General features: G+C 39.0%; 1 protein-coding gene across 1 annotated transcript in view; it reads left to right on the plus strand.

The window, feature by feature from the left end:
- The window catches only part of Antxr2 (ANTXR cell adhesion molecule 2), a 131,151-nt gene that overhangs the window by 32,424 nt on the left and 71,968 nt on the right, over positions 1–26,759 (plus strand). Inside the window, exons 8-11 of the mRNA XM_036201660.1 lie at positions 7,135–7,195; positions 9,514–9,612; positions 12,269–12,338; positions 22,691–22,769. Of these exons, the coding sequence (XP_036057553.1) occupies positions 7,135–7,195; positions 9,514–9,612; positions 12,269–12,338; positions 22,691–22,769 (309 nt within the window). The remainder of the gene's footprint in view (positions 1–7,134; positions 7,196–9,513; positions 9,613–12,268; positions 12,339–22,690; positions 22,770–26,759) is intronic.

A 26,759-nucleotide genomic window follows, 5' to 3' on the forward strand; every position in this document is an offset into this window, starting at 1 on the left:
GTGGAAATGTGCATGAGAGTGCAGGTGTTCGTGGAGGCCAGATGCATTGAAAGCCCCTTCCCCCTGCCTCCAGAGATGGAGTTACAGGCAGTTGTGAGCTGCCTGTCATGGGTGCTGGAAACTGAACTCACATCCTCTGCAAGAGCAGTATGTACTTATAACCGCTGAACTATCTCTTCAGCCCTTATTCATTTAATTATGGCTGAATGAAGTTCCCCTGGGCATGTATGTATCACATTTCCTTTACTCCCTAACCTGCTGATGTATATCTAGATGGTTCTATGTCTTAGCTATTGTGGATAGTAAACAAACATGGACACATGTATGTTGACTTAGAGTCCTTCGTGTATATACCCAGGAGTAATATGGCTGGTTCATGTGGTAGTTCTATTTTTAGTTTGTTTTCTTAAGAGAAAACTTAACATATATTTGTATGTGTGTATGTGTGTTCACTCTTATGTGAATGTGTGCAAATGTGTGTGTATGTATGGTATGTGTGCCACAGAGCCCAAAGAAGCTGGGTTCTGCTGTCAGTGAGGGAATAGAAGTGACAGCAGCAGCAGATGCCCTGGCCTGCAAGAGTGAAGGAGAGCAGCTAAACAGTAGGCCATGGCCCTTTCTTTACATCCTCACTGTTGTTTGTTCCTTATGTGCTAGATGTCAGCTATTCTAACTGGAGTGAGATGGAACTTAAACTGCTTTTAATTTACGTTTCCCCGATGGCTAAGGATGTTGAGTGCTTTTCACATTCATTGGCCACTTCTCGTTTTACTTTTGAGAATTGTTTATTCCATCCACTGCCCATTCATTGATTGAATGACTTGGTTTTATTGGTGCTCAAATTTTAAATTCTTTATATGGCCTGGATCTCAATCCCATGTGAGCTGTGTAGTTTATGAAGATTTTTCTCATTCTGGTGATGGTTTCCTTGGCTGTGCAGGACCTTTTTAATTTTTTAGAATCCCATTTACCAATTCTTGAAGCTACTTTCTGGGCTGTTAGATTACTTTTTTCAGAAATTTCTTGCCTATGCCTATGTCTTAAAGTTTTTTATTGGTGTTTCTTCTAGCAGTTTTCAGGACCCAGGTATTAAATTAAAGTCTCTGATTGACTTTGAATTGATGCATGTACAGTGTGAGAGATATAGACTGAGTCACATTCCTATATAAAATAGATGATGAGATAGATCTTCAGCTTTCCAGGATCATATGTTAAAGAGTCTACCATTTTCCAAAACATATTTTTAATATCTTTGTCAAAATTTAGATGACTACATCTCTGAGGGACTTCTTTGTCCTCTATTCTGGGATGTTTGTCTATGTGTCTTTTTTAATGCCACTATGATGCTATTTTAGTTTCTGTGACTCTGTAGCATAGAGGAATGTTGAGCTGGAATACTGTGATAACTCCAGTATTATGTTCTCCACTAAGCATTGTTTTGGATCATCAGGGATGTTGTGCTTCCATAGGAATGTTGGAATTCATTTCTCTAGTCATGTGAAGAATTTTATTGGGATTTTGATGGGGGTTGTATTTAATCTGCAGATTGCTCTTTGCTAGATAAACCATTTTTGCAATGTCTTCTTCCCATCCTTGAACATGGGAGGCCGTGTCTTTCAGTTACCACTTCAGTCTCTTCCATCAGTCATGGTCTTAGCATTTCTAACACCTCTTTGGGTAAGTGCCAGAAGCTATTGTGAACGTGATGCTTGGGATCATGTTCTTGGGAATGTCTTTATTGGCATATAGAAAGGCTGCTGAGTGGTATATGGTCATTTTATGGCCTGAGACTTTTCTGAAAGTGTTTATAATTTCTCAGTGTTTCCTGGGAAAGTCATTGGGCTCTTCTAGCTTTGAAACTATGTCATCTGCAAGTAAAGATACCTTCACTTCTTCCTCTTCTGTTTTTATTCATTTTAATTTCTTATTTTACATTTTTGCTCTAGTTAAGGCTTCAAGTACTATATTGAATAGAACCATGAGAGTGGACACTCTTGTCTCATTCCTGATGTCAGGGAAATGTTTTCAATTTTTCCCCATTTAGTATCATGTTGTCTGCAAAAATTATTATGTATAATCTTTAGTTCATTAGTATATTTTTTATTCCTGTTTTTAAGTGCTCTTATCAGGAAGGATGTGAACTTTGTCAAAGGGCTTTTCTACACTTATTGAGACAATGATATAATGTCTTTTAAGTCTCTTTGCGATTAGTATGTTGAACCAATCTTTCACTCCTTGCCCAGAGTAAGACCTACTTGGTCATAATACATGCATGATACCTTTTTATAATTTTCTTTACAAAGTATTATTTACTTTCATTTTACATATATGAATGTATGCTACATGTATGTATGTGTAATGTGCATATCTGGTGTTGGCAGAGTTAAAAAAGAGGGCATCCTATTCACTGGAAGTGGTATTATAAATGATTGTGAGCCAACATGTAGGTGCTGGGAATATGGGTCTTCCATTAGAACACCAAGTATTCATAACCACTGAGCCATCTCTGCAGCCCCATATGTGTGATTCTTAATATATTCACAAGAGTATGATTTGTAAGAATTTTATCTTTGTTCACCAGAGAAATGGGTCTACAGATCTCTGTCTCTCTGTCTCTCTCTTTGTGTGCATTTATAGGTGTGTTTGTGTTTTATGTCCTTATCTAGTTGGTATGAGAACAATACTGATTTTGGAGAATATATTTGGTGCTTTGCTTTCTCTATTTGTGGAACGATTTTGAGGGTTGTTCCAGTGTCTTCAAATCAGTGGTTGAAAAATTATGGTATGTTGAAGGAGTCATGATGCCTTGCCTTTTCATATTGATTGTGTTTCTGTAGTGGGGTTTGTGCACATCTTTCAGTTTGATTTGGGGATATTCCTACTGAGTCCCATACTCTTGGGATCTCTGATTTCATTTTTATAGTTTCCCTGTTTTGCATAACAGGTCTTGTGCTGCTCACATTCAGCTTTGCAGTCTCGTCTGTTCTGCACAGAATCTCTCAATCTTCTGGACTCTCTGGTTCATACCGTTCCCTAGGGTGGTTAATGTTTTAGCTGTAGGTGTCTCCCAAATTCACTGGGAGTGGGAAAAGCTACACACTGAGATCTGTACAAGTTGGAAGATCTAAATATTTTATCCACCTCCTGAAATACTGCTGTAGTGTTAGCGGACCATGGGAGCTTCAGGATTTTAGGTTTCATGGCAATGAATAACAGATCAATTGGTTTCAGTGATAGATATATTCACTGAGCTTCTAAGCTCCAAGTTACCCAAATTTGGGGTTATTCTTAGTTGATGAAACATGCTCTATGCAGTCAAGAATGGAAGCTCCCTCTGCTAATGTACTCCACTTCCTGAACCCAGCCTCCTGCCATGTCCTGGTTTTGGCTTTGGGGCTTTTAGACCTTGAATTCTCTACAGCTGCTTCCAAGGGCTATTCTTTTTTGTTCATTCATTCATTCATTCATTTTTCTATCTATCTATCTATCTATCTATCTATCTATCTATCTGTCTGTCTATCTATCTATCTATCTATCTATCTATCTATCTATCTATCTATCTGTCTGTCTATTTTTACATTCCAGCTGCAGTTTCCCCTCTTTCCTCTCCTCCAAGTCCCCTATGCCCCCAGCCCTGTGTTGCTATCCCCGATCTACACCTTCCATTTCTGTTCAGGAAAGGTCAGGTCTCCCATGGATATCAACAAAACACGACATATCAAGTTGCAGTAAGACTAAGCACCTCCCCGTGTATTAAGGCTGGTCAAGGTGACCCAGTGTGAGGAGAAGGGTCCCAAAAGCCAGTAAAAGAGTGAAAGGCAGCCCCACCCCATCTCACCCCAAGGCTGGTAGGAGTTCCACAAGAACACCAGGCTACACAGCTGTCACATATATGCAGAAGGCCTCGGTCAGTTCCATGTAGGCTTCCTGGTGATTGGTTCAATCTCTGTGAGCCCCTATATGAGCCCAGATGTAGGTCTTATTAATAAAAACAAACCTGGAGCCAGGTATTGGGGTGAACGCTGGAAGATCAGAGAAGCAGAACAAGCCACAGCTTCCTCACCTTGTCAGTTCCTCAGCTGATCCTATTTCCTCATACTGGAAGCCTCTGATTCTTCATCCCAATGGATCTCAGCTGAACTGTGCTGCTCTAAAGCCTAAAAGCTTAACCAGCTCTAGTTCCTTGTTTTTACACCTTATATACCCTCACCTTGCCAATTCCTCAGCTTATCCTATTTCCTCATACTGGAAGCCTCTGATTCTTCATCCCAATGGATCTCAGCTGAACTGTGCTGCTCTAAAGCCTAAAAGCTTAACCAGCTCTAGTTCCTTGTTTTTACACCTTATATACCTTTCTGCTTTCTGCCATCACTTCCTGGGATTTAAGGCGTGAGTCACCATGCCTGGCTGTTTCCAGTGTGGCTTTGAATTCACAGAGATCCAGACAAATCTCTGCCTTTGGAATGCTAGGATTAAAAGTGTATATGCCACCATTTTCTGGCCTCTATGTCTAGCTAGTGGCTGTTCTGTTCTCTGACCCCAGGTAAGTTTATTAGGGTGCACAATATTTTGGGGAACACAATATCACCACACCCAGGTTAGTTGATCCTATGTGTTTTCTTGTGGTGTCCAAGGGCTATTCTTACACTGGGATGATTGCAGATCAAACTCCAATTCCCTGTCTCAAGACTGATCTCCTTTCTTAGTCTGCAAGGATAGTTTTATTTCAAACAGTAAGTTCTCTCTTATGATGCTGCCTGGCCCAGCACCTTTCCTCTGAGTCACACAGAGTGAAAGTGGGATTCTGTACCACTGTTGATCCATCAGCCCAAGGAATTGCTGTTTCATCAAAACCATCTTATTGTTAGGCCTGCACATGCTTCAGGGGCTATGCTAGAGGTAATAATCCAAGCCCCTTTTCACCAGGGCCACAGGCCTTACTCTTCTGAGAAACTTTCTGCTTCCCTTCCTCCCCAGGAGGCATCCCTATGCTCACAGTGTGTTACTCTTGGCATCCTCCATGAAACACCTGTGCGTTCATCTATACTCTTTAGAGTCCATATAGTCTTGTAAGTTTCTGGCTCTCTTGTTCTCTTTCTCTCTTTGGAGTAGAGCTAGTTTTTTTTTTTTTTAAATTCTGATTCTTCTTCATTAGTTCATGCAGAGACAACTTCTAGTTGACCATCTTGTCTGGAAGATCTCCATTTTCATGTCTTGAGCTTCTCACTTGGTATCATTACTTGTAGAGAAGATTTTATGAGCTATTGTGCTTCCATGGTAAATGCTGTTTAAAGTGTTACATGTAAACCATCTACGTTCCAACATCACATTATTCAATTTAAACTCAAATTAAAAAATTAACTAATTTATCTAGTTGCCTTCAAATTTACAAGTCATTTTTATTTCTACGACTGTATTAACTCTCTCATCATTCTTGTCTACCCACCCTCTTCTCTGACTATTTTTCATTTGGAAGTGATTTTGCTGAACCTCATTTCAAATTTCATCATCCTGTGTTTCTAAAACTCATAATTTGTAGAAGGGCTAGTTGCTTTTTCTTACCAACTGTCTTGACTTATCTGTGCCCTAATGTCATTGCTGCTTTGATGGTTGGAGAAACATATTTAATGCTAACTCTTGTTCATTTTTTTTTTTAACGTATGCAGTTAGTGATTGTATTGCATGTATAAAACAGTCTGTTCAGCATGAAGTGGGGTCTGCAATGTAATCTATTGTAACTTTTCAAAAAATACCTTCTTGTAGATGAAGTTCCACTCACAGCATAAGGTTCAAATTTGGAAGAAGGGAGATAATGCTGAGCAAATTAAAGACTATGTCACATGGTAATGTCGACTTTGTGACTCACTCTTAAAAAACTTTCTTTCATTAGCCTAAACTAAATCAATCATGCCCATTTTCATTAGTTGGAAAGTTTTAGTTTAGTCTTAACCCACAAAACTTTTCTGTCCTGTTTTCTTCAGAGTCTTGTTACCCAAATGCTGTGAGAATGTTTAAACATGTTAACTTGAAATCCCACTCCTTCATGAGGCTATATTAGCTTTTACTATGGGCCCCGAGTTCTGTTATCTACAAGTTTTTTGGTTTTTGGTTTTTAAACATAAGATCTTACTAGATTTATTTCTTAGTTACTGGAGGCTCACTCTGCTTGGTATGTGAAAAGTTATACTCATTTGGAAAAACCTTTCCAAAGTTCAAATGATGCCTCCTGTTCAGATGTACATTCTGGGGGAGAGGTCCGTAATTTTACAGGTGATTTCAGATGCTGAGTGTTTCCACCGTAAGTGAGAAACACAGGAAGTGTTTGTACTTTTTGCCCTAGGACTTCCGTCCAGTCTAGTTACAGGCAAGGGCTGTGGAAACCACTGTACTTCATCTGTCCTCAACTTCCACCAGTAGAGGAAGGCTGCTCACAGACCATCTGGACTTTGTCTGACTTTGACATTTCTGTGCAGAGGAATTCTAAAAATAGAGACAGAATTGTGGTGACCATCAGGCACAGCTTTCCTCATCATTGTTTTTCACTTGTAACCACGTGCCTTGTGTGGTGGTTTCTGGGACTCGGAGCACGTTAAGTGGAGCTGTTCTGCTCCAGGGCGTTGTGCATGCTTGAACACAGACAGTGATTCTAAGACTAATGTTTGGCTTTCACAAGTGTGATGATTTGCACATTTGGGAATTAAGCTTGGGAAATGGACTAGGAACACATTGGTACATTATATACTGGTAAACTTTAAACTTCAAAACAAAAGCCATAACAAACAGCAGTATTAGGTGGAAAGTTGGATTTGCTGTCTTATTTTTGCCAGACATGGAAAGGCTAGCATTGGCTTTGATATTAGAAACTTTAGCTATTCATTCCCAAGGCCACCTGACTTTGAGACAGTGTGCATCTTTTCTCTGTTGAACTGAATTTTACAATGTACAATGTTAGGTTATACCCTCAGATAACACAAGAGTCTCCAAAGACTTTCGTAGCTCTGTGTGTAATGGTGAAGTGAGTTTTCTCTGACATCTTTTAAATAGGCAGGTGACCTCAAGTTTGTTAGTACACATAGAATTCACATGTTTACAATTAGTCTTATAGCTTAGCCTTATTTTTTTTTCTTTTTTCAGATACTAGCTCAATCATGTACTGAAATTCTGGAATTGAGTCCTTCCAGTGTCTGTGTTGGGGGTAAGTGTTTAGAATTTAAAAATACCATGTAAGAAATTGTTTTTTTTTTCCCCTAGCTAAAATATATGATTTGAAACTCATGTTGGAAGGAGAATAGCAAAATTAACTTTTTTGGCATCTTTTTTTGTGTAAGAATTTTTAAATAATTCCTTGAAATATTTCTATTTTAAATTCAAATTTTTAAGATTTGAATGTTATTTTAAATAATGAGCATATTGTGTGACAGGCTTTTAGAATGCTCTGTATATTTAGTTCATGTTTGAGACCTTTTCCATGGCAAATAAAATAAAATATAGAATCTTTTGTCTGGTTGGGTGGTCAGGTATTGATGGGAAGGCACAGAGCTGTGTACTCTGATGACCTGGCCTTATCATCATATCTGCTAGTTCCAGGCACATACGGAAGTGACTTAGGGGCAGAGTGCAGGAAGGAAACAGGTGGCCTCATCAGCTGCTGCTCAAAGCAGGCTCAGGTCCCCACCTCCCAGATGTCCCTGCCCAGACAGGCTGCTTCTCCCTGGCCCATTTTCTTCTTCAAGTTTGACCTAGAGTTCATTTTAGCATAATTTTACTTAGAAAAGAAAAAATGTTGAGTTGTTAAGGAGAAGGAGGAGGAGAATATACCCTTTGTTTACCACAGAGCATCACAGCATTGGACAGGCTCTTGTTCTCTGCATCTTCTGGCTCTCTAATAAGTGGTCATGGAGATGCTGAGCAGGAAGAGTACACAAGGACACCCCAGAGCAGCTGAGTCTTTTTTCAAGGTGGCAATCATTAGTTTCTTAGAGAAAACGAAGACAACTCAGTGGAAGCCACATGGAAACAACAGCCTTTCTTTGTTAGGCTCCATCTTCTTGCACCTTGCTGATTGTGTCCTCTGACACAGTTTTACCTACTCACTGGGGCAACGCTACTTGGAAGTTTTATAATCCTCAGTTTACAGATGGAGAAACTGAGGCACAGACAGACTAGTCAATGAATGTCCTTTAGATCCTTACCCATCTGACAGCAGGGCCCATGCTCTCACTGAATTACATTTTAAGTTTTACCTGTACATCATTAGAACTTACAAGTCAGTCTCCTTTCTGTGAATGGAGAGTGGCTGGTAGGTTTTGTTGTGGTAGCTGATGATAGTACCTGTGTGCATGGGGATGATGTTAGGGAGGGTGAAGTTTGAGAGGATAGAGGGTATTAATGTGAGTTAAAATGAAAGAAATCTGGGCATAAAAATCCATTTAGACATCACAAGTGGCCCTGGCTTGATCTGTGAACTTCAACAAAACACGAGCTATATTTTTATAAATGCATGTACTGAAATATAACAACCAAACCAACAACCAAACAACAATAACAACAAACAGAACTTCAGCTGAACCAATCAAAAGCAACCAATATATTTAGAATATTAAGGTAGGAACTTGCCCATGAGATAGATGTGAATGTGTGTGTGTGTGTGTGTGTGTGTGTGTGTGTGTGTGTGTGTGTGTCTGTGTGTCTGTGTGTCTGTGTATACACATGTGTGTATACTTGCATTATTTCTATGCTCATTCTAGAAAAAAAAAAAAAAACTGCTGAATGTTTTGGTGAAGCTCTCTAATTACCCTGGCCTTGAAGCTGCCAATTTCTAAATTGTAATTTGGTCAGATCAACTTTCTAACATTTCTTTTCTTCAGTGTGTCTTTGTGACAATAATCCATCACCGTTGGGATGGTAAACATATTGTCTTGTAGTTAAGCAGCAAGTATTCTCAGCCTATCAAGAGATTTCATCTCTCAACTTTTCTTCTGGTATATTCTTTCATCCTTTACCATTTAGTGCCTATTCTCACCCTGGAGACAGGGAGACAGTAAATCAGCTACCTCTAGTCATGGCCACAGCTGTCAGGAATCCAAATGATAGAACCCCTGTTGGATTTTTAAGCTTGTACACAACAGAAGATGAAACAGGTTGACACATTTTCTTTGTTGACTACCTGAACTTGATGCCTGAGAGTGGAAAGAAGAAAGAGAAAAAGATGTAAGAATAGAATTCTGGGAATTGCAATAAGCCAGGTAATCATTACTATATTTTAATTCTAGTACCTGGGTTACTATTGGCAAACACTTTAGTAAAAAACAAATAACAGTTCTATGTGACAGTAAATGTTGTCTCCACTATACCCACCCAGACAATCTATAGAAAGCAACCTTGGCTGGAGTTGCATCTTCATGGTTATTGGTTAAATGGATAGAATGAAGAAATGTATTCCAAATCTCTCAATACTTTGGATGCTTTTACTAAAACCCTGGTTACAGTGCTTGCCTTTCTTTTTATCTCTAGAGGAATTTCAAGTTGTTCTGAGCGGAAGAGCAGTCACATCAAACAGTCATGATGGCAGTGTCCTCTGTACGTTCACTGTGAACAACACTTACTTAAAGAGTAAGTCTCCAGGAATGCCGATGTCACATCAATGTCTTAACTGCAGTATTTTCTTCTTTAAAATGTGTTTGTTTTTCTTTTATGTGTATGAGTACTTTGCCTGCACATATTTTGTGCCTAGTGAGATCTCCATGCCTTCAGAGGCCAGAAGACATTGGATTCTCTAAAACTAGAGAGATAGGTGGTTGTGAGTGCTGGGATCCAAACCCAGGTCCTCTGGAAAAGCAGCAATGGCGACTCTTAATCTTTGAGCCATTTCTGCAGCCTGGGGTATTTCCTTTTCTTTCTCTTCCTCCCTTCCTCCCTCCCTCCCTCTCTCCCTTCCTTCTTTTCATTAAAATCTGCCATGCTACAGTTTTTCATCAGAGAAGAAATGAAGCCTCTATAATAATACAAATGGTAATAATTATTTAGTAGTGATGACATTTGTTCATTACTTACTAAACACTTCGACTCTGTCCTAAGTAACCTCCATATTCAGAAGATCATTTGTGGTGAGTGAAGTGGCCTTCCTCCTACGGTAAAACAGCTGATGACAGGCACAGCTGAAAGTTGAAATACCTGTACCTAGGTTTTGGACTAAGAACATCAGTCATGTGATCAAATTGTCCTCTGTCCAGACTTACATTTTGCTACCCTTGCCTTAAAATGTAATTTAAAAATTGTATCACACTATTTCACTACCTGTTGCCTTAGCATTATTGTTTTGGTCAGCTCTTCTCTATACTTTATGTCCAATAACTTTTCAGTTTCTTTTCTTTTTTTTTCTTTCTTTCTTTTCTTTTCTTTTTTTTTTTTTTTTTTTTTTTTGGTTTTTTGAGACAGGGTTTCTCTGTGTAGCTTTGCTCCTTTCCTGGATCTCGCTGTGTAGACCAGGCTGGCCTCAAACTCACAGAGATCTGCCTGCCTCTGCCTCCCGAGTGCTGGGATTAAAGGCGTGCGCCACCACTGCCTGGCAACTTTTCAATTTCTCAAATAAGTTTTATTATTGTCTGGTTTTTTTTTTTTTTTTTTTTTTTTTTGTGCTGTTGGCCTTTTAGAACTTCAGAGTTCACCAGAAGTGAGTTAGATCATCACACCAGTAGGTCTTGGTTTCCTGAGTGTGTTGGTCTACTAGTAAAACATTGCTTTCTTTCAATCAGTGAGTATTTTGGCTTTTAAAATTTATGAACTCTGGTGTAACTGTTTTCAGAGAAATTCAGCTATAACTTTGCTGTTTCTCTGGGTACTGAACTCTCTGATTAGCATAGGTTTGGCCCCACTCAGCCACTTGTGAGCTTGTTGAATGAAAGTGGCGAGAATCTCAGCATGGTAAATGTGGTCACTACTTTCTCTTTTCTGTATTGGAAACACCATTTGTTTTGGCAAAATAATATTTGTAACAAATTCATAATACATTACATAGTTGAGCAGGGAAGACTAACTTATTTCTATTCAGTAGTTATTTGTATGTAAGTGCTAGACTTATGTGACGCCTTTTGATTACATACTTGGGTTAATTATAATAAACACATTGGTAAGATTCATTTTATTGAAGTCAACTCTCAGATTTATGGAGGTGGAATTGTGTTTTCATCCCTCATATTCTGAGATGATCCATTTGCATATGAAAATTTTCTCAGTGGTTCCTTTGCTAGATGAATTGCTAGATGAATTTTCACACAGACTGTTAGAGCTCCAAGGGTGTTTAAGCACCCAGCTTGTTAGGATGTGCTCGTCTGGTGTAGAGATAGCCAGCTTGTCCACTTAGGCACTAGTCTTCCATTTTTTTCATCCATTCTAAATTCTCTTTCTTAGAAACAATATCTAATTTACCCTTGAAAGTCTGAGAGAAAAAGTTGTAGCTACAATGTATACTGTTAACTTAGCTAAAAAGTCCTAACTTATATGATTGACCATATCTTTGTATCAAGGTTTTATAACTCTTGATTTTTCTATCTTCTTTATTTTGCCTCCTTAGCTAGACTTAAAAAAAAAAAAAAAAAAAAAAAAAAAAGCCAGGCAGTGGTGGTGCACGCCTGTAATCCCAGCACTCAGGAGGCAGAGCCAGGCGGATCTCTGTGAGTTCGAGGCCAGCTTGGTCTCCAAAGCAAGTTCTAGGAAAAGTGCAAAGCTACACAGAGAAACCCTGTCTCGAAAAACAAAAAACAAAACAAAACAAAATACTATTGACCTTTCTTTCTCATATTCCCCACAGAATTCTTTTTTAAATTTTTTTAATTAAGAAATTTTTTTATTAATTTTACATATTAATCACAGATTCCCCTCTTCCCTTTTCCCACCCCTCTAGCCTTCCTTCCTCAACCCATCCCATCCCCCCCATTCCCTCCTACAAGAAGGGAAGGCCTCCCATGGGGAGTCAGCAGAGCCTGGTACATTCAGTAGAAGTGCAAGCCCTTCCCCCACCTCAAGGCTGTGTAAGGTGTCCCCATAGGGAGTGGTCTCCAAAAAGCCAGCTCATGCACTAGGGAAGGATCCTGATCCTACTGCCAGGGGGCCCCTTAAGCAGATCAAGCTACACAACTGTCTCATTTATGCAGAGAGCCCTGCATTTTTATTGTGAAGTGCTTGGCTTTTTTTTTTTTTTTTTTTTTTTAATGAGACTGTGTTAGAGATATATAACTCTTTATTAATTAAATGACATTTTATTTTTTAGGTGAAAAGCCAGTCCTTGTTCAGCACAGTTCCATACTTTGTCCTGCACCTGTCCTCAACAAAGCTGGAGAGTAAGTACTCCATCAAAAACAGCTCAATAGGGATGCCTGTATCCTGAGTGACTGCTCTGTTCTGCTCTGCAGAGAATCTTTCCTCTTCTCTACTCCCTGTCTCCCTCCCTCTCCTTTCTCTGTGTGTCCTCACTCCTAATAAAAGCCTTTTAATCTTCATGGATTAAAAAACAAACAACAACAAAACCAAATCAAAACAAACGACAATGCAACAGATTACTCTAAAAGACAATTGCACATTGGTAGTTTTGTTTGTTTATTTTGTCTTTTGAGGACAAGGTGTCATGTAGCCCAGGATGACCTCCAATTTACTAAGTAGCTGAAGCTGGCATTGACCTCTTGGTCCTCCTTCCTTTACCTTCCAATGCTGAGATTGCAAGTGTGCACCCACCAAGCCAGGCTGATTGTTAAATTTATTATGAATAATTTTTACTGTACTGCATAGGTCTCTGCAACCACCATGGCCAGCAGAATAATGGTCCACCAGAGGCAAGAAGGCAGTTCAGTTCAACCTGACTAAGTAGCTCATGCTGGTTCAAACTTCGGGTGTCTGACTTTGAGTAGTCTGTTTTAGGCATATTTAAGCACAGCACAATTTGGTGAAAACTTCTCTGATGATAATTGATTCAGTCCCATGTGCACAAAAAATCTTAAGATGTGACTTTGTTGACACTCTTTGAAAAGTAGATGTGACACTCTCCATAAAGATACGTTCTGTAGATTGAGAAGCTCACAATAAGGGTCTTGGGGAGAATCTGGTGTGGTCTTAGCCACACATATAGTGCAGAAGGATACCAGACTATTAACCCAGTCAGCTCCCAACCTTCTCGGAGGATAAGAGGTTACACATCCCTTCCTTTGAAGGGTCAGCCCTGCATGTTTAACATTCCTATTTCCCTGAGAGCTTATCTGTGAGCATGACCTCAGTATCTCCCACACAGCACACAGTGAACAATAAATTATAAATTAATACTAAAACTGTAATGTCAGTAAGTTGAAGATATTAGTGTTTACATTATCTTGTCTATGAATATTGATTAAATACAATCTAAAATCACATAGATGAGTTTGAGGATTATTGTTAAAATCTGCAGGTAACCAGAGCCACACCTAGTATTTTGAACTTTAGAATACTGAATGTACACACTCATGCACACACACAGAGTTCCAAAGTAAAATTTTAAATATTTGCTATAAAATTTAATAAATATTAGAGATAATAGCAAGTGGTTCACCGGGTGGTGGTGGCACATGCCTATAATTCCGGCACTCAGGAGACAGAGGCAGGTGGAGCTCTGTGAGTTCCAGGCCAGCCTGGTCTACAGAGCTAGTCCAGGACAGGCTCCAAAGCTATAGAGAAACCCTGTCTTGAAAAACCAAAAAAACAAAAACCAAAAAACCAAAAACAAAAACAACAACAACAACAACAACAACAAAAAGCAAGTGGCTCATGATAATATGACTAAGCATACATTTTCATTAAGTTGTACTTTAATTTATTCCCCATTTTGGTTAATCCTCCACTCACTATTTTATTTTTTGTGACTGTAAACCATGATGATGACTGGTTAAAATAAGAAATTTTTAGTTCAGAAGACAGGCTTTTATTTGACCCATCAATACAAAAATAATTTTAATTAGTAACTTAGTATTTCTGATTTTTTTCTTGTAATCTTTAATATGCAGCAAATTATTGCAAAAAGTGGAGATGTTCCCTACATAGCAACAAATGCAATTATTTGCTGCATATTAAAGATTATAAGAAAAAATTAGAATGCTGATCCAACTGATGGAATTTCTTAATGCTGATCTTTTACACAGAGCAAAAAAATTTTAAACACCAAAAGCTATCATCTCAAGCCAAAATTAGTGTTCACACAATGAAGATTATATTTTCCTCCATGGAATCAAAGAGAATGGTTTTTGTATTTTGCAGTTGTTGTTTTTTGTGGAAGTGTCAATGTTCAGTATATTCAGAAGTTATTGAATAACACGTCTGGTCATGCAAATAAAATCAAGCAGCACCAATTTTTTATTTTAAATACATTGAGAGGGCTATGTAATATAACTTTAGAAGTAAGACTGTTATTCAAAAATTTCTGTGTTCTGTGTGATCATGTAGTATCAGTGATGACCGGCCTGTGGCTGAGTTGGGCTTTCTGGTAGTTGTGGCTTTTCATGGTGTCTTCTTACCCCATAGTAGAGTTCAGTGGTCTTGTATTAGCCATGGCAAACCACCAGGGTTTGGACCTGTTTAACTGGAGTCCTGTCTTTCCAGTGGTTATACCATCTTTGTATTTTGTCATTCAGGTAGAAAACCTCTTGAATCATAATTAATTTGTTCCTACTTTTGTTCCCAACCCATCAGCGAGCACACTGGGCACTGATTTTGGAACATAAGACTCTCATTGTCTCCACTGCTGCCATCCTAGGCAAAGTCCTGTCTCCTGCCACCACCTTTCATCCCTCTGCTGGCCTCTGTTTCTATCCTCGGCTTCAGGGATCCTATTGAGTAGATAAGCTTGTATCATCCCTCCAGGTATATAGGGAAGTCACAGAAGAACTTCCAGCTTTCCTCCCATCTCAGGGATCAGACTCGCAGCAGCCTCTTTTACCTGCTGTCTCCTAGGCTTCGGTATTTTTCTCTCTCCTTTTGAATAGTGTACTATAGCAATGACTGACATTCTCTAACGCTTTGCAGGTAGGATAAAAACTTAAAGATACATGATTTTTAATAATTGCACACATAATGATGAACATTGGGTATAAAAAACCCATCATTTATTTAGTTTTAATATTAATACTTTGCTTATAGGTACAGAATATTTGGGGATGGAAATCCATCTAATAGAATTGCTTTTGTATTATTTTACTTTATTTTAGTACCAGGTTCTAGCTAATCACAGAGGCAAACTTTTAGGGAATATTGTTAATACACCAGGTGCCGGGACGCACCATTATTTGCTCTACTTACTTTGTTGCACATAATTTAGACTGTTTCCTTTGCCTTGACTTCTTTTCGATACTTTTTGTTGGTGACCAGCTCTTCTGAGATTGAATTAAAACCAACAGAACTGAAACAGTGTAGCCTTGTAAGGTGACTGGTGCTTAATATGTTTGCCTAATTACCTTTTGGCTAAGGATTCAAACCCATTAAATAGCTAGTTAGTCTGTATTTCAAATAAACACATCTGGCCCATCAGTGAAGGAAGGCTTCACTGTGTGAAGGTGACAGATGTGGAGATGGGTCCCCCTGTTCTCTCACCTAAATAATTAACAAAGCTCTGGTGAAGCAGCCCTGGACAGACAGATGCGTGGTCTCCGAGCTGGTCCACAGACACACGCCTCTGCTCATTAGTCTGCCCTGTTAGTTCTCTCTCATCTTTGTGCTGCACTGTTTTGAATGTGCTTGTGGATTTTGATTTACATGAGGGATAAGGTGGGTGTTTCCTGGGAGAGAGGACTAAGAACTTGCATTAGAATAGCTAAGATGTCTTCTATTCAAATACTGATGTTAAGAAGTAACAAAACTTGCATAGACTTGAATGTGGAGAAGGGATTTGCAGGACTGAGGTTGGGGGTGGGAGATAAGATGGGAATCGTCAGAATGCATTATATGTAAGTATGAAGCAGTCAAGCAGCAAATTTAATTAATAAACAAGTTTCAAAACAAAGAAATTAAAAATATCTGTGCCGGTGCTATCTAGGAGTAATTCTACTTAGCAGACCTGGAGTGGGGCTTTGAACAACTTCTCTGAAAGAGACCAGTATTTACTAATTTCCTTGATTCAGATATTTTGTTAAGATGAGCAAATTTGAAGGATCTGAGAAAGAAATAAGAGTGGACGTAGCTGGGTTGTTTTTTGGTTTTGTTTTTTTCTCTTCCTCTTTGAACATGCTTTCCTTTTAAAACTTCATATACGTATGAAAATTATCTTAGTAATATTTTGGTATATTATTTCATTTATTTGTGTTAGTTGCTCATTTGTAGCAAGATGCCTTCTTTGAGTTTAAATAGGATGACATCCTAAGAGTTCTTTGATCTCCACTCCCTGGTAGCAGGCTCCAGGTATGCTACGCGGTCATCACACATACTTGCCATACAGAGCTAGTTCTCTGACCCTTGTGAGTCAGCGATAATAGCACAGCTGCTCTGGAGTATTTGAGATCTCAAACCTGTAATTTTACAAAAAGAACAGAAAAAAATTGGGTAAACATACGTAAACACATTGTGAAGAAAGAAAAACAGAATGGAGCAGAGCAGAGCCTCGATCTACAGCTTCCTCGGTAGAGATGACTTAAGGAGGCATATGGTATAGTTAAATGTGCTTTCAGAAACATTGGCCAGAATCTTCTGGCAAATATGAAATAAATATCTAAATCAGACGAAAGTGATAGCATTAGTCCTTTTAAAAGGCAGTGTGGGAAGAAGCCATCAACAGAGTATGTGGAGATGGAGATGGAAGATGAGGGTCATTTCAAGAGTCTGATAAGGGATCTCTAGGATGTTCCCTGGGGGTGACTTGGAATGAGGGCTAGACTTGGTAATTGATTAAAAATTTTCTCCCTGAACATTGTTGTTTTAAAATAGTAAGCCTAATTTATTTTGTCTGGCATCCAGTTGACTAATTCCACTTATTTTTTCTTAGTTGGCTGAATTTTTTTTTTAACCAAGCTTTTCTTTCTTTTGCAAAAACACACCCACATATGTGTGTGTATATCCATATCTATGCAGTCCCTAGATCCTTTGTGTTGGCAGCAGGTGATACAAATATTATTGATTCAATCTGTTCTTTCTTGCAAGGAATGAGACTTGATGATTTAATTTGCAGTCTTGAATACCAGGACATCAGTTATGCCTTCGTTTGGATTATAACCATTAGAATCTTAATGAAATAAGTTAATTTTGTTACTCTAATCCTCTCCCATCCTGAAACCTCGCCATTTTTCTTTCATGCTGTCTTCTGATTATATCAATCAGCATGTCCTATTCACTCGGTCAGCACTGCTATCGACACTGCCTTTTATATTTATTTATTTAGTATTTATTTATTTTTTTTTTTTGAGACAGGGTTTCTCTGTGTAGTTTTGGCGCCTGTCCTGGATCTCGCTCTGTAGACCAGGCTGGCCTCAAACTCACACCTTGGTATTCCTCCTGATTGCTGGGATTAAGGATGTGCACTACCGCCACCTGGCGAGACAGTGTCTTTTAAGAGCAACAATGCTTGTTTCAAACACTTGCATGGCTGTCCAACGAGATGTTGCCAAATGTGAGAATGTTAAGTCAAATGCTTCCAAGATTGAGCAAAGGTGTGGTGGCTCCCATGTAGTAGACACTTGGGCCTCGCCAGGCATCAGAAGAGCCCTCCCCGAAAGGCTCCGACTTACTCTTTATTGCTACAAACAAAGAAAAAAAGAACAGCATGAGAAGAGAAGCATGCTTTGCCATGTTGTGAGGAAGATCTTTGCAAATCCTAGAATGTCTTGGGAGTGTGCTGGGAACGAGAAGATGATGACGTGGTATCTCTTAAGCGTGCACATACAGCTTCTTATGTTCTTTCCCATGAAACTTATGATGTCAACTTTATGATTATGGTGGCGCATGCCTTTAATCCCAGCACTCGGGAGGCAGAGCCAGGTGGATCTCTGTGAGTTCGAGGCCAGCCTGGGCTACCAAGTGAGTTCCAGGACAGGCACCAAAACTACACAGAGAAACCCTGTCTCGAAAACAAAAACAAAAGCAAAAAAAAAAAAAAAAAAAAAAAAAGAAGGACTTGTATGTTTATGAAAACAAAGTAGGGAGTTACTGTTTTCCAGTATCTTTTTTTTTTTGTATTTTATCAATGTCACGAACTTTTTAAAAAGGAGCTGTGCTACTGCGACACCGCGCCCTTACACCGCGCCCTTACCCCGCGCCCTTACACCGCGCCCTTACCCCGCGCCCTTACCCCGCGCCCTTACATTGTGCCCTTACACCGCGCCCTTACCCCGCGCCCTTACCCCGCGCCCTTACCCCGCGCCCTTACCCCGCGCCCTTACCCCGCGCCCTTACCCCGCGCCCTTACCCCGCGCCCTTACCCCGCGCCCTTACCCCGCGCCCTTACACTGTGCCCTTACACTGTGCCCTTACCCCGCGCCCTTACCCCACGCCCTTACACTGTGCCCTTAGACATGATTTCCTATAGCTCTGAATCTGCACTGGCTTCTCCTGAATGCTGCCAGCCTTCCTGGCTGTAGTTTTTATTTTGGTTATAGACATATATCACCATAGCATAAGGAAATTATTTAATTAAAAATTCCTTTTATGTCTTTAAAAACATTAAATGTACCTCTGTGCCCTCAATTAGAATTGGCTTCTTTGAACTCCTCACAAATCTGACACCTCTCTCTTCAACTTGAAATCTTTATCATTCACAAAGCTAACTCAAAGAACACTCTGCCAAGTATTCAATAGTAGTGCCTGCTTTCAAAACATCTGAAGTCTCTGCAATGTTAACACCTTTTTGAGTGGTTGCCAGTTTAATTTTCAGTGTGTGCAAATTGGAGGTGAATTATTTGGTGCTCCCAGCAAATGTCTTTAAGAGTTTCATTTACTTTTTAAAATCCTCTCTAATGGACCATAACATAGAAATCGTTCGCAGAATATATATTTATATATAAAGTTGGGAGCAGGTGCACACATTTCAACTAGGTTACTGTGGATTGAAATGTTAACCATATTTCAAGAAACATGACATTTCTCCAACCAGAGTAGCTTTGACATATAGCACTGGGCCCTCCTCCTCCTCTTCTCTTGGGTTACTCATGTATCTGTAGGTGTATTGAGGCACTAAGACTATGAGGACTAATCGATTTTATTTAGTCAATAATATGCCAGAGCACTATTTAACAGTTTCTCTTGTAGAAGAATTTAGTGTGCCTGAATTAAGCTTTATCAGCATTAATTGAGTAATAGGAACCATGAAAATATACTTCAAAAAATCTTCATATTGTGATATGTTGTAAAGGTTTCTTTTGTCTTTCTACTTTGAAAAACCTAGAAGTGCCCACAGCATGTTAGGATGTCTAGAAGTACTAAGCACTCTAGTTCCATTTATGGCCAACAGGGTCAAGCAAGTGGTGTTTTCAGCCTTGTGTTCCTGCATCATCGTGCATTATGGCCACTCCTAGACAGTCTCCACATTCTCCGGACGTCATGTTTTCAATCTTTCTCCAGATGTTACACCAGCTTCCTGTTGTTCTTTGAGTCTCTTAACTATCCATTTTCCTCATGGTTGGATTCCTGACCTATAAAATCATCTTCTCAAAGGCTTCCCTTCTTGCCAACCAACTCCAAATCTCCAGGCAAGATCAACAAGAATGGCATTTGTAAAACACAATCATTGCCATGTTTTTTGATGCTCATTGCCTTTTCAGACTCTTTCCAGATTCCTGGAGCTGGAATTCTGCAGACCTCGCAGCCATCTTGCTGCTACCATGTTCAGCCTGAAGCTGCCTCCCCACTCTCTTGCGCTGCGTTGCAAGAATGGCATCTTGTTGAACTGTTCTCTGCCTCTCTTGTCTTTCAGCCTGTCAGGTTCTCCATCTTCAAGAATTCACTTTTTTTTTTTTTTTTTTTACTTTTGAACTCCCCATCATTCTTCAGGATTTGTCTTGGAGGTGACTATCTTCTGGAAACTTGGTCATTTCACTCCAAGAATGAATTGTCTGTCCTCCTCCACGGTCCGATAGAATGCCTGTGCTCATATTTATTTCTTAGAATGACAGGCACACTCCATGGTGAATTCTTATGTATATTCCATTCAGTTACATTGTGACTGGTTTTGTTATTACAGTCATATTAAACAAATCCTAGTTTGGCTGTGCTTCTTTTATAGCAATTATTAGTGGTATCTGAGACAATTTAAAAGTCTTTGTTGTGTTAACTAGTAAAAGAACAAGTGATTGATATTAGCAAACATTGATCAAACAATTTAGAGTATGATTTGAGTATATCTATCTATGCATATGGACATACAAACACAACATAGCTATAATGTTGGATTTAATAAGATGTCTATAACAGGAAACAGAACTGTAAACTTTCTTTACACGAGTCTACACAAAATTAAGAGGAAATTTTGAACAGTTTAGCTGTCTATATTTTTATGTCAGTAGAAGAGAAATTCTTTAGACAAACATCTTGCATATATATCTAATTCTGGCTATATATCCTATATTCTCTATGCTAGTTCTTTAGAGTGGCTGTAATAAGATTGTAAAACCATAGTGATATTATGAAAGTCCTTTCAATAAATCATTGGCTATAACAAAGCTTCATAGAGCTCCTGAGTTTCACTACAAGGAACATCTATATATTTTGTGAGGTCCCCTCCCTGGAGCATCTCTGGCATAGGTATAACTTCCTCCGTACTTTTACAGGCTGACGAATGGAATATTTAAACTGATTGACTTAAGTTCAAGCTCGGGACTCTAGCTTGCCCAATGCATGTCATAAATATGCCTAATTTTGCAAGCTGTGGTCACATTTGGACAAATAAAAATAAACTGTTCCATTGCCTCCTAATTGTGTCTGGAATTCAATAAACACAATATTTATTTAATGTTTCATCCTGTGATTAGATCTCATAACCAAGAATCTGGATTCCATTATTAGATGCATTCTAACTAGAAGTAGAAGTTATATAAGGACAAGAATGAGCAATGTATTGGAATTAAGAGAAAGGACATAAAATATGACAGAAAACATTTACTATGTATATTGCAATCTTGGGACAAACAATGCTCCAAGCATTGGCTTTAGGCTGGAGGATGGCCTTTAACTACCTTTGTGCTTGGGGTAGTCATTAGCTTCATGAGCATACCATACCATACCAGGAATTTAAAGACTCTTTCTAAAGAAAAAACAGAATTCAAAGGTGGAAGCAACTGTGTTTTTCATGTTTGCAACACTTTTGAAATTCTTTTCCAAAAATTATACGTATTCATAAAAAATATATATATTCAAGAGTAAATATCTCATTTTAGAAAAATAGTGCTGTAGTTAACCATGAAAAAGTATGAATATAGAAAAATCTGGATAAGTAATCCTAGGCTAATGTGTATGAGATAAATGTAAACTTAAGTCCCTAAAATATGTGTGGAGGACGAAGATGGTATGCTAGAGAAGTGAAGGTTCCTGGATTACAAAGTCAGAGAGATCCAATCTTCTGATGAGGCCTCTTTTGAGACTTCAGTTTCTTGACTTGCAGAATGGAGATAGTGCCAGTGGACTACTGTGAGAATTAAATGAGATGAATTCATGTTTCTGGATGATAGGAAGAACTCAATTGATTAGTGTTGTTATTGACTCTACTGTCTGGATCTTGCTACCAAAATGTGCATTTTATTGTTTCTGAGAAGACCATGTATAAAAAGAAGCTTCTGGTAGATTTTCATATCTGTGCAGACTTGTTTCAGTTTTACTCAACACTGGTCATATTATACTAGAATGTTGTTTGAGGATAGAGTTATTTTGTATAACTAAGGTCTCAGCATGTGCTTTTTCTATACCTTAATTTTCATCTTGTGTTCTTACTTACCTCACTAAGTGCTAAAATTGTGAATATCACTGCTGGATTCTCAATGTGGAATTGTAAACAACTCTAGCTGGATCTAGAGTGGAGTGAACGCCCTGACAAGAATATATTACATCAATAAATAACCTTTTCTCCCAATACAACCATGTCTGCCCTGTCATATGACTGCACACATCAAAGTATGAGAATTTAGAATTAGGATAGATTATTTTGGATTCTGTCATGCTTACTCATGAAAAAACAAAACAAAGTTCTGCAGAATAAGGAATTTGGTTTAACTTTAAAAAACAGGCCATTTGGCATCCTATTTTGAAATATTGCAAAAATTCAGCTAAATTAAAAAGTTCCCTTTTCTGTCTTTAACTAAACTATTTTCTTCTTAAGGAAGAGTTTTTTGGTATTTTTTGTTTGTTTGTTTTTTTAAAGTGGGCACGTTATAAGAAATATTAACAGGAGTATTTCTAAGTTATGAATAAGATCTTATCTTGATTTCGGCAGTATTATTATCTTTCTCTGTGGCTCTATCCCTGTGTGGATCTGAGATAAGTTGTCGTGTTGAGGGAAGATACACAATAAGGACTTTCATTGCATCATTTCCTATTGCCTTGGTGGTGTGATGGAAAGGGTTTGTAATCAGGTAGGAGCCTGGGTTCAATTCTGGACCCCAGCTGTACGACTGTGATGGCTTTAAGAAGCTCCAGCAAAGATTTTGTCATTTCTACCTTCAACATCTCCTGGTTGACTTTAATTATTGCTTCTTCACTCTTTTTGTAGAACTCTTGAAGTTTCAATCAGCTTTAATGATGGGAAGTCTGCCGTCTCAAGATCCTTAACTGTCACAGCTACAGAATGTGTGAGTAAAAAGCTAATTACCTTTAGAAAGAATTTTATCATGAGGTAATAGCCTAGGGAGTCTCTGTACTGTTTATTACTGCAAGGAAGGCACAAAGCAAGAGTCACAACATGACAAAGAAACATTTATATAGAACTTATTTTAATTTTTTCTGTTCTGAACCCTTTGAAAGGATTTCTAAGTACTATAGGTTAGATTTTAACATTCATAAAATTCCCCAAAGTCATATTTTAGCACAACATAAGGTAAGAGAATAGATGAACCATTCTTTTTAGGAGATTAAATGTGGAAATGTTTCTTTTATTATGAAGATTAGAATTTAGTATCTAAGAGGTTGATCAGGTTTTGAAATTATTAGTGCACCTCCATAGGCAATATCATCATTTTGTCCACAAAGATGCTGTCTGCTCTTTCTAATGTAAGAAATCTCATTCTGAGAGCTGGCTGATAGCTAAGTTTGAAACCGTATTTCGGTTGAGTTATTTATTTGCATCATCTAAAATACAGTACATTAAAACATAAACTCCATATAGTTTTTTTCACTGTAGTTAATTTTGTATATTGACAGAAAGTTTTGATGTTAGATTGTTGAACATGAAAACAAGATGCTTTAAAATAAATTTTTCTACATGGCTATTATTTTATATGTATACATATACATGTACTTGCACACACACACACACACACACACACACACACAAGCAAATAAAGGGAAAACAAGAAACCCTCTTTACCTCGAAAATACCAAAATAGCAAGCTTAATATTTTCTCAAATCATGGTTTTTAATGTATTTTTAATGTATCTTTATCTATTAATATAGGGGACACAAAATATTGCCTTTGCAGAAATATCTGTTTCTCACTGTAAGACAATGTTGTAGGGGAAAAAGGAAGCACCCACATGGGCTTTTGATCCTTTTGAACACTCTGGATAATTTTAATTAACATGTTTTTCTGTTTTTGTAAATAGCATGTTTTTTTGTTTTTTTTTTTTTCAATGAGTAGGCTTTGTGGTTGTTGTACTTTTGGTTTTCTGGTCTCTCAGGATGTGGTCAATTGAGGTTACAAATATTTGTGCTGCGTAGTTAGTTGCTTAGTGCTTAGCTCACTGAAATGACACTTTCTCCATCCTTCTTCCCCTTCCTTACCCCCTCCCCACACTGAAAAATCTTTCCTCCTGGCAGGCGGGAAGACAGGTCTTTGTTTCTGTCTTATAGCCAAGAACTAGCTCCATGTGCAGGGACCCTGAGGTGGAATAACTCACTTGGTGCTTACAGATACACAAGGCCATTTTATGCGAGCCTGGTGAGTTCTCAGGAGAGTTAGGTTAGCAGCGGTTGTTGAAGAATAAAATGTTAAAAAAAGGGAATAGCAGGTATGTCGGATGTGTGGAACAGTTGGAGATGGAACTATTAAACCTTAAGTAGGAGCCAAGATAATTCTCACTGAAGTGATATTTGAGCCAAGGCCGGAAAGAAGAGGGAGCAAGTCCTCAAGACCATGTGTTATAAGAAGGTTCTGCAAAGATGGGCCAGATAGGACAGAGCCTGAGGCGGAACTCCTAAAGAAGAGTCAGTGGATAACGCTGGCATGGAGACATGCCAGGAAAATTGGGGTCTTGGTGTGGAGGAAACGGTGATGGATGGGGTGCAGGACTTTTGATACTGTGTGAGCTACTGTAAGGCTTATGATTTTCTTCCGAGTTAGAGGAAGAAGTTTGAACAGGCTCTCTCTGGCCACTGTGTGCAAATGAACAACAACAAAAAATGTTGATACCAATTCTGTTAGCATTTCTATAATCTAAGAAGCACAGGAAGAGCCGGGCAGTGATGGCGCATGCCTCTAATCCCAGCACTCGGGAGGCAGAGCCAGGCGGATCTGAGGCCAGCCTGGGCTACAGAGCCAGTTCCAGGAAAGGCGCAAAGCTGCACAGAGAAGCCCTGTCTTAAAAAACCAAAAAAACAGAAAGTAGTCCCTTTGGGGTGATAGTGGTGGAGATGGTTAAGAAGAGGTTAAGTTTCAATACATTTTCAAGTTGGGCCCCTTCATCTGTCTAAATTGTAATTTGAGAGAGTAAGAAGGAGATTTGGAATATTTAGAAAAGTTCCTTTTTTTTTTTAATCCTTGAGGAACCAAAAAGATGACGAGTTATCAGGTGGAATATGAGTGAGGAGTTCCCTGTGGAGCGACAGGTGTGTGTAAGTGGCAATAGTCCCTCAGTGGCAGCATAAGGGAAGTCTCTGGCTGTACAAGTGTTAGTGTTTTGCAAGGTGATTTTGGGAGTCATCAGCAACACAAATTCCACAGTTTTTGCTGGAGAACCTGAACTCAGCTTTTCAGAGGTTTGCATTTGGCTTCCTGAGTGTCTTTAGGTATCAGCCATTCTCTCTGACTCTGCACCCCAGCTGCAGTGGCTTCTCGCTTTTATAAGGCCTTTTGGTATGCCTACTCACCTAGTCCACCCTTCGACCTTTCCTCAAAGGGTTGTCTGCCAGATTTCCCATCCTTCTGTTGGGTGTTTTGTCCTCAGTCCTCACATTTTTCGTTATTTGTTTGAGCTTCACTACCCGTGGGCTACATGAGGACGTGTCTGATAGATATGTGGCCCTGGCATCCATTTAACAGTCCAGTATGGAGTAGTGGCTCATCAAGTGTGGTTTAGATGAATGAAAAAGTATTCTTAGATTTCTGTCCTGTATATGAATTCATTTAATTCAAGAAAAATGGCATGTGTTGAATACTTATGAGGATTTTTCAGCTGGAGGTCTGTTTAAAGGGGGCGTTTCTGAGTAGAAGTGAGAAACTTTTGGTTTGTGATCATGACACAGATCTAGGAGCAATTAGACCCAGTTTCATTAATTAGATCCTTCCTCTTCTGGCTTCTAGTTCTGCACCCTGGTGTCCATTCATAGCACTGTGGTTTCCACACTTGGCTTCTCCTGAATGTGTTTATGAAGTTATGTGAACAAAGAAATCATTTCCTTTTCCTCACTGCCCATTCTATGATCTGATGATAGCTCTAACAACAAATACAAAGGAAATGGGAAAGCTACGATTCCTACACAGTGAGCTGAGCTAGTGTCTGGGAGAAGAACGGACAGACAGACAGCGAGGTCAGGTAGCTTTAAATCATTGCTTCCGCTGACCCTATTTCCCTCGTGCTCAGCTGAGACAAAGGGAAGGAAGTGAGACATGCAGTCTTCCGGAACGTGTGTACTCTAGCTTTAAGCTTTGGAGGCAGTCTTCGGACTCAGTTGTGATGAAAGTGTTGCCACACTAAACATCTGTTTCCATTGCGGGGCGGCTGTGTTGTCTGTCAGTCTTACTAATAGAGGCAGTTGATTTTGAGGGAAAAAGTTAAGAATTTTAAGTGCCTGTCTACTTACTATAATATCCAACAGTCAGCACAGGTTTGTGATTTCTTCTTCATTGCATAGAAAGAACAAAGTGACCATTCCATTTCAGCAGATTCATGGCCTCTAGTTGCATTTCCTCTTTTGTGAAAACAGGGTGTGAATGCTAAGTAAAGGGAGAATCAGATGTTTGCAGAGCTCTTGCTGAAGTTGTATAGCACAACCACACAGAGTATTTCTATGAGTTTCTGGACCTAGGTGGGGGTGGGGATGATCTCCCTGAGACCCTACAGTTGAAGGTAAGGCCAAGATTGCATGAGATTCTCTTAGTGTATGCTACAGTTTTCCCATGTCCTTCTAGGAGATGCTTTTCCTGTATGTTCCCATTTGCCTGCTTTTGTGTTTATTGTAACTGCGTCTGTGGGGGTGGCCAGATTTGTTCCTGAGTGTGCTACTTGTGAGGAAGGGTGATGCACTTTCTGTGTTTTCCTCATCTACATTCTGATTGTCTTCTGCTGGCTTTAAGAAGACAGCACTGAGACATTTGTCTCAAATCCTCTATAAAATATTTCTTTCTCTTTATTTTTCTTCTCTCAGTTATTTCTCTTTTAAAACAAACAAAACCAGCAAAAGACAA

Source organism: Onychomys torridus, chromosome 10 (assembly GCF_903995425.1).
Source record: "Onychomys torridus chromosome 10, mOncTor1.1, whole genome shotgun sequence".
Lineage (NCBI taxonomy): Eukaryota > Metazoa > Chordata > Mammalia > Rodentia > Cricetidae > Onychomys > Onychomys torridus.